The sequence below is a fragment of the Fukomys damarensis genome, unplaced genomic scaffold (assembly GCF_012274545.1).
Source record: "Fukomys damarensis isolate Sample0158 unplaced genomic scaffold, DMR_v1.0_HiC HiC_scaffold_36, whole genome shotgun sequence".
NCBI lineage: Eukaryota > Metazoa > Chordata > Mammalia > Rodentia > Bathyergidae > Fukomys > Fukomys damarensis.
Genome location: NW_022900948.1, coordinates 44701729 through 44709904, shown reverse-complemented (window position 1 = coordinate 44709904; position 8176 = coordinate 44701729). Strand labels below are relative to the sequence as shown.

The 8176-nt window shown below is 62.5% G+C and overlaps 1 protein-coding gene across 2 annotated transcripts in view; it reads right to left on the bottom strand.

Annotated features, from left to right (window-relative positions):
- Positions 1 to 48: 48 nt before the first annotated feature.
- The window catches only part of Gpr107 (G protein-coupled receptor 107), a 30998-nt gene continuing 22870 nt past the window's right edge, over positions 49 to 8176 (bottom strand). The window contains exons 15-18 of one of the 2 annotated variants that reach the window (XM_010627355.3): positions 5447 to 5496; positions 4031 to 4114; positions 2997 to 3116; positions 49 to 1070 (exon numbers count right to left, since the gene is read on the bottom strand). In XM_010627355.3, the coding sequence (XP_010625657.1) occupies positions 936 to 1070; positions 2997 to 3116; positions 4031 to 4114; positions 5447 to 5496 (389 nt within the window). In that variant the 3' untranslated portion in view covers positions 49 to 935. Of the gene's footprint in view, positions 1071 to 2994; positions 3117 to 4030; positions 4115 to 5446; positions 5497 to 8176 lie in introns of both variants that reach the window. The other variant, XM_010627357.3, reaches the window with a different exon arrangement.

Sequence of the window (8176 nt, the reverse complement as noted above, 5' to 3'; positions counted from 1 at the left end):
GCCCCGAGCTCCGCACTCCGGTTCCCGCTACCGCTCCACAGGTGACCTCTCGAGAGTGGGCCGTGCTCGGGGATGGTCGCCCGGCTGTGACACTGCTCACCCAAGCAGCCCCGCAGGCTGACTCGTGCGGGGACTGCGGGGGGCTTCTCTGCGACTCGTTCCCTCCCCGAGCTGGCAGCCGGTCCTGGTGATGGCGAACGCTCCAGTCGAAGTCCTGCCTGGCCCACAGGAAAAGCTTTTTCTTTAATGAGGATCTGGCTGCCCTGAAGCGCTGCTTACCCACTGCCCCTCTGCCCCAGCTGCTGCTTGAGGAAGATTCCTCCTCGTTCACTCCCGAAATCTGACCCTAAAAACAGATGCAAGCCGCAGAGGACAGCGGGGCCGAGGAGATCCGGAGTCCGGGGAAACCCTGCAAGGGACACTCCCGGCTCGTGCTGCCACCTCAACCGAGAAAGCTGCTCCCCACCGCCGGGCCACGTCCCAGGGCTGCAGGCCGAGGGCACCGGCAGCCACCGCGGACCGAGCCCTCCTGGAAAGTACAGCCCACGTCCCCGGCCCACAGGTCCGTGCTCCAGGTAGCCGCCGCCGGATAGGCCTACCTACCGCGCTGGGTTTGACTTCGCTTTCCGAGATGTCACTCACTTTTGTCCCAAAGATACAATGTCCTCCTCTCCCCCGTGTCCTGAGGCCACTGGCCGTGTCCGGAAGCAGTGCCCGCCCTCCCTGCCACCCGTGCCTTTCCATGCTCTGCCCCCTCAGGTCACCACTGTCTGTGCCTAGCGCTGCGGTGTGAGGAAGTCACTGGAGCAGAGTCCGCGCTCCCGCGCCTCCTCCCACCCCCCGAGGGCAGCCCCGGCCGCCGGTCAGTGCGGGTGCAGAGGTGGCGTCCGTCTGCCATTGGGACCGCTGCTGCTCCCTCGGGGACCACGGATAGGTCAGCCGTCTCCGCCGTCCGTGTCGCCCGCGTCAGCCCTCACGCGGTGCCTTCCCAGTCGGCCTGGGGCTCCACCGAGCCGTTGGTCACCTTCTTGACTTTCTTCATGTTCTCCATCACCCCCGACGTCGTCACCCTGCAGAAGGGACAAGGCCTCGTCAGCGGGAAACCCGACGAGGCCACGAGACCCTGTCTCCAGAATAAATAGCTTAACTGATCAAACTGAACCCTAAAAACGGGCCTAGGGTTTAGCTCAGTGCGAAGGCCCCGGGTTCAATCCTCGCAGGGCCGTGTGAACAACAAAGTCACAGGGGTGGAGGTCTCCTCCTTGCTTTCCGGGGAGCCCCCAAGAACTGAGCCGGGCCACTGACCCCCGAGCTGCAGGAGTGCTGCCAGCCGGCTGGGCACCTGGGCAGACCGCAGGCCCAGCACAACTTGGTCTCGGGCGCAGCTCGGAAAGTGGCCCTGCAGGGCCACACCCACCAGCCACCAAGGAGGTCCGGCCTACAAGGGCAGCGGCCGCTTGCTCCAGGAGGAGGGAGGCCGCAGGCAGCGCCCCACTGCCCTGGGGACGGGGTGGAGCCTGCCACGAAGGCCGCAGCAGGCTGGGCATGACAAGGAAGGGGCAGCAGGACCTGGGAGGACGAGGGCAGGTGGCCCAAGACCCAGAGCGCCAAAGGGCTGGGTGCTCGGAGCGGGAGACAGGGCAGGGCCGGGAGCCCAGCAGGAGTCAGGGGTGGGACAGCAGGACCGGCGTGGATGCTGCCCGGCAGGGGCAGCCTGCAGAGACAGACTGGGGTGACGGGGCACTGCAGGAGACTCGGCCCCACAGCCCCCAGGCGGGCACATGTAGTGGGGCTGACCGGCGCTGCAGGCCTCTCTGGTATCCTACATTTCACGCAGAATTGTGCACTGAAGAACTGACCTGGAGCATGCAGGCGGGGCTCAGGAAGGGGACCCGGGGGACCAGGCCCCCACCCACAGAGGTGATCACTCAGATCACCAGGGAGGGCACAGCATGAGGGCCACCAGGGCTGGTGACACTTCCTCCCACTCTCCCCAACCTGCTCGGTCTTTGTTTACCACAAACTCGGTTACTGAAATCAGTGGGCCCATGGGACGCGGTGTTGCATGTTTATCTCAGCACTGGGGAGGCTGAGTCAGGAGGATCACAAGTTCAAGGCCAGCCCCCTCACTGGCAGGCCCAAAGAGAAATGGAAGAGGGTAAAAGTTGGCAAATTAGTGTGACTTGGGACCATCCTCTTTCCTAACAGACAGAAGCTGTGGGCTCAGAGGGGAACAGGCCACACAAACGGCAGCTCAGGCAGAGAAAGGGAGGAGGCAGAGGCCCTGCAGGCCCTCTGGGCCCACAGGAGCTCGCTCAGCTCTGGGACCCAGCGGCAGGATTCATACCAGGTCTCCACACCCCACACTCCCACTCCGGACAGAGAGGAGTAGCCCAGGCCCCCAGGGACGCAGGGCAGGACTCAGGCTCACTGCTGTCCCACCAAGCCCTGCCCACCTTCCCCAACGCTGAGGCAGTGCGGGTTCCATCTGGAGGACGTCAGAGGTGCCACCTGGCCCTTGCTGCACGCCCAGCCCCCGTGTCTCCTCTCAGTGCCGCACAGGCCCGCAGAGCAGAGCCGGGAAGCCCCGTGCCCACCCCTCTGCTGAGCTCTGGGCACAGCACTCCTCCCTGTACACAGCACCGCCTGGGGACGCGGGCTCCGACCCTGTGCCACCGCACACGCGGACGCTGCCCCCCGCCGGGGACCTCGCCTCACTCTTTCCCACCACACCCTGGGAAAGCAGCACAACTGGAGCCTCTTCCCCGTCACAGGACGGTGCACGGTGCAGGGACACCCACGGGTGGCACGTGGGCGCCATCCAACACTCAGAGACCGGAACTGGCACAGGACGGGCCTAGCTCCTGCCAGTCCCGTTTCCCTGCGACACTGTGCTTCCAAATGGGCGGAGGCACCTGGGGCCCACGTCCACGGCCTTCTGCGGAGCAGCAGAGTGGGGCAGCGAGGGGAGACAGGAAGAGGGAGGCCGCTCACACAGATTCCATCTCCAGGTCCTCGTCCTCCTGAGACAGCTGCAGATAGGGGTTGTCTGAAGCCGGCCGGAACTTGTACCCCGTCAGGACAAAGAACACCAGCGTGGCCATCTCATCCAGGAGCTGTGAATTTGAAAAGCAGACTTAGCGGCTGCTCCTCAGAGAGCGGAGGCACTAAGCCAGCCGAGCAAGGCCGTCCGCCTCTGCCCGCTGGGTACTGGGCGACGCGGCAGCTTCTGTTCCCGGTGTCTCCTCGGCCCGGGCGTCAGCCAGGACCACACTGAAGAGGGGCCGCTGAAGTGTCCCAGGGGGACAGCTTCTTGCTGGAGGGTGGGCTGCTAGGGTACGGAGCCCAGAGCCTCACGCACATGGGACCCGTGCTCTACCAGAGCCACATCCCCGGCCTGGACACGGGTACCTTTCATTTTTACAGTAGTGAGAATCAAAGCCAGGGCCTTCCTGCTGAGTTACATTCCCAGCCCTTTATTTTGAGATGGGGTTTCACTAAGTCACTAAATTGCCTAACTCATGATCCTCCTGCCTCAGCCTCCCACTGCAGGATTATAGGCAGGCACACCCATGCCCAGTTCACTGGTACCTTTTAAGAAGTCATTTTACAGCACATTTTCCTACAGTGCCTGAGGCACAGGGTGAGTTCTTCAAGAAAAAGGGTGTGTAAGTCACCTGGTGGCCATCGCAAAGGCTTTGCATGACTAGTATCAGAGGCACAGAGTGAGGAGAGCAGGGTTCTGAACCTCTCAGAGCCCTGCAGCTGAAGGTGAAAACCAGGTCTCCTCTAACTTTCTATTACTCTTTCTGCCTGAGAGTTTGTGAATCAAAAACCAAGACCAATAATGTAATTCTCTCTCAATTGCTCGGGTAACCCAGCAGCCTCCTTGGATAAACAGAAACCTAAGTGTCTAGCAGTGCTGCAAGGTCCAGGCGGCCATCCCCATAAACGAGAGCAAGCAGAAGCCATGCCCAAGACTGTCCCCGACACACGCCCGCGGCCCCCATGGTGTCCAAGATTGGCACACCTGGTAAAGCCACTTCCACTGGAAGGGGACGGCCAGCTTCAGGAGGAAGGCGATGATCCTGGTGAAGTATATGTAACACACGATCTGCAGAAAAGGAAGACAGAAGGAAACCCGGAGAGGTGAGGTTCAGAGCCCCCACCCACAACTACAGTGCTGGCTAATGATGTGCGGAGAGGCGGCACCTGCTGGTCCACTGGAAAGTTCTTCCTGTCTCTAGGTGACCAAGACACCCGGCAGGGCCACCCCAAACCCTGGAGAAGGACTGGCCTTCCTCGCCTGGCCACACCCCCAGGCTTGTCACCCTCGGGAGTGGAGGAACAGCTACCGGTCCCCAGGGAAGACGTGGACTCTCCAGTCTCTCCAGGGCTAAGCACGGAGGCCCCGCTTGGAAGGGGCCTAGTCTCTCACCCTGCCGCCCGCGGCACAGCAGGTTCCCGGGGACTAAGCTCGGTGCGCAGGACAGGCCTGGGAGCCCAGAAGGGGTCCCTGTTCTGGGGGATGACACCGTTCCTTGCTAAAACCAGAGCCCGAGTGGGCCGCCTGTCTCCGCTGCCCTACTGAAGCTGCAAACGGCTGCTCAGATGCAAGTGCCGTCCACCAGGACACTCAATGCCAGAGCGCAGGGCTCGCTGGGAAGGCCTGAGAGGAGTCAGAGGCAAAGCCTGCAGCTCCGCAGTCCTGTCCAGAGCGGGGCCACAGCTGGCTGCACGTCCAACACCACCTGGGGTTTAGGTTTTACAGAAACTGCCTCAGTTCTCCATCCCTAAGGGAAATATTACCACAACACAAGACCAGCTTCCGGCAGGGGATCTGGCGGCGGGGAGGCTCTGATGACTCTCAGTGAGAGGGAACAGGCTGTGGCAGAGGCTGCAGCGCGAGCCTGTTCTCTTACATGAACAACCTGGTGAGGCAGAGGCCAGGAGGAGCGGAAGGGACGAGTGCCTGGCTGGGACCCAGAACCCTGGGGCCTGGCGGGGCTGCTAGAGTTCCTGTGTTCCGCTTTTACATCGAGTACGCATTACTTTCCTAAGTTGGTTTTGGTTGTTTCACTTTGTTCTTCTGAGGCACGGTCTCGCTATGTAGTTCAGACTGGCCTTGAACTCACTGTGCGGTCCAGGTTGGCCACGAATCTCAGGGAAGTCCTCCTGTCTCAGCCTCCTGAGTGCTGGGATTACAGATGTGCACACCTATGCCTGGCTACTTTTCTATGTATTTCAAACCAGATCTGAAACTAAAACTTAGGAAGAAGTGATCCAGACGTTTAATTTCTGCTTTAAGAGACATGAGCTGCTGTTATTAAGCAGAGCCGAGCAGGGCCGGGCAGCTCAACCCCTCATGCCTCCCCACATCTTCCAATTTCATTTGCTCTGCTCCAGGAATGGACTACTCACGAGGCTCAGGATTCCTTTTACTCACCAAGACGTAGTAGTGTCTGAAAAGCTTCAGCTTTGCTAAGTTGATAGCAGCTAGGGAGAACAACCAAATGAAAAGTCTGTTAGCATCCTTTCCCGGGTCCTAGCTCAGTTTTTGACAGGGCCTCACTTTGCTGCCTAGGTCTACCCCGAATTCCTGGGCTCTAGCAGCCTTCCCGCCCCAGCCTCTGAGCACAGCAGCACCCACTTTCCTCCCGCTGCACCGCAAGAAGCCCAGGCGTCCATCAATCACGAGGCGGTGTGGGGCCCAGACGCACAGCCGCACTCCCGGGAAGCCCTGTGGGGCGGGCAGGCAGCACCCAGCAGGCATGGACAGCCGACACCGCCACAGCGCTGCCCAGCGTCAGGAGCAGTGGCCCCTCCCTGGGCCCCGCCCGGGCTCCCACCAGCCTAGCACACAAGCAGTTAACCTGGCTGGGGCCTTCAGCCAACTTCCCCTTGCGGTAAGCCCCTCACACACCCACTGGCTCTGTCTCACGTCTCATCCTCAGAGCCAGGCCATCTGACTTCCCGACACCGACACCGCCGAGGGCTATGCAATATCGATGCCCGAGGAGGGCAGGCTGGCTCCCTCCCCCATGAGCCACTCTTTCATTCACCATAAACCTCCCTGCAGGAGGCAAATTAATTTGGCCTAATAGCACTCAATTACTGATGCAGCTTAAGTGTGGGACCGTGGGTGGCAAAGGCTCAAATCTCCTCTTCCTCTCTCCCTGGCTCATGACTCGTGGGGGGAGATCAAAGCTTAGGAATCCCAAGCCTCGAGGTGTCTTCACCGCGAGCATCTAGGGACACCTGCGGGACATCTCCGAGAGGGCGCGGGCGCGGACAGGGGTCCTGAGGCTGAGCCGGGGACAAGACGCCCACACCTCAGAGCTGCGGAGGACTTGTGTGCACACACGGCTCAAGGAAGCATCGCGGGCCGTGGGCACCACGCACGATGGGCGCCCCGGAGTCCCACGCGGGGGTCCCCCGCACCCTGTGCTGCTGAGACAGCAATCACAGCTTCCTGCCTGTTCCACGCAGCCAGTGCTCACCAAAGGGCCCTAACTTCAGCCAAGTGCTCGCAGGATACAGAGACCTCCCTGGCTCACGGGGGCTCCTGTGCCTCCTGCTCATGCCAGCCTGGGTGGCCAGCGAGGCCTTCCTGACCTGGGTAAGCAGCGCGATGCCCCAAGTCTTCCAAATCCTGCCTGCCGGCCCGACAAAGGACAGGCCTACTGTGCCTCACCCGGCAGAGAAGTGTCACCGTGTCACACCCAGACGCCCAGCTGCAGGACGGGGACCGGCGGGACTGCTGCGGCCACAGTGCAGCGGCAGGCGCAGGGGCGGGAGAGCAGAGCGATGTGGCCAGGCCTTGGGAGGGGCTGGCATCAGGTGGCCCGGAGCAGGCCCATCTTGAGGCCAGGCACGGACCCCAAGCCCAGGTTCTCAGGCCGCAGTCAGACCTACATTTCCCAAGGAGCTCTCCGTAAGGACAAGATCCAGGAGTGAGGGCCAGTTCTACAGTGCCACTGCCAGGGGGTTTGGTGGGCCAGGAACCACAGGCTCCCTACCGGTGTCCACTGGGGTACAAGAAGGGACCCTGAAGCCAAGGAGCAGGGTGAGGCCTGAGGAGATGAGGGGAGGGCGGAGCACCGCGCTGGAAGCCAGACTCTGTCAGCTGTGCAGGTGGCTGTGACCACCGCACAGTGGCCGAGAGCGCAGCCACGCAGGGGGACCTCGGGAACAGCCAGCGCAGCCCGAGGTGCGGCCACAACACACGGGCCGCGGCTGTCCACAGTCCAGCAAGCACTGTGCTGCTGTGCCCAGTTGGCCAGTGTCAGCCTCCAGGTCGTCTCTCCCTTCACCCCACCCCTGGGCAGAGGGGAGCAGAGGACACAGGAGCACTGCGTGGTTGGGATCGCAGGCCCTGTGCATGAGTGTGGGGCTCAGAGTCCAGCTCTGCTCTTGACGGCTGTGTGACCTCAGATCACTCACTGAACCTCTCTGGGCCCCCCACTCCTTCACCTGTGAGGGCGGGGACTGAACCCCCTGAGGGCTGCGGAAACTGAGGTGGCGCAGGAAGGCACACCTCACCATGCCCGCTTGGGACCTGGCGTGATGGTGTCACACCTGTCAGATCACAGGGTCAGCTGAGGACTCAAGTGGCATCTGTGCTGCAGCGGCCCCACGCTGGCGGGCAGCCAAGCTTGGGTGACAGAGTGGGGACGCAGAGGCCGGAAGCAGCACTGTCCCGAGTCAGGTGCGGCAGGGCTGTGCTGGCCGGGGAGGAGCCTTGCCTGCACCCCGAAAAAAGCCGCCTGAGGCGCGTGGTGGCAGCTGGCAGTCGGGAACCCAGCCGCACCTGCTCTCCGGCCCCCTGGAGCTGCGATGGCTGCCGCCTGCTGCTCGCCGGGCTATTTCTGGCCCACCCTGGAGCAGCAGCAAATGTGGTCAAGGAACGAGGCAGGTGAGAAACGCCGGGCCGGAGCCAGAAGGGCGGCATCCCGGGCCGCAGAGAGCTCCACGCGGCGGGATTTCAGGGTGAGGGCGAGAGTCCGTCCTGGTCAGGTGGCACTGCAGTCACGGGGGTGGGGAGGAGGGGGCCCAGCTAGAGACTCCGAGGCCCCCTGCTCCCCTGCTCTCAAGGCCGCCCGCGCCCGCAGGCTGTGCTTCCTCCGGCCAGGCTCTGTGAACTGAGGACCAGCCCCACCAAGGCGGCCCCGGCAGA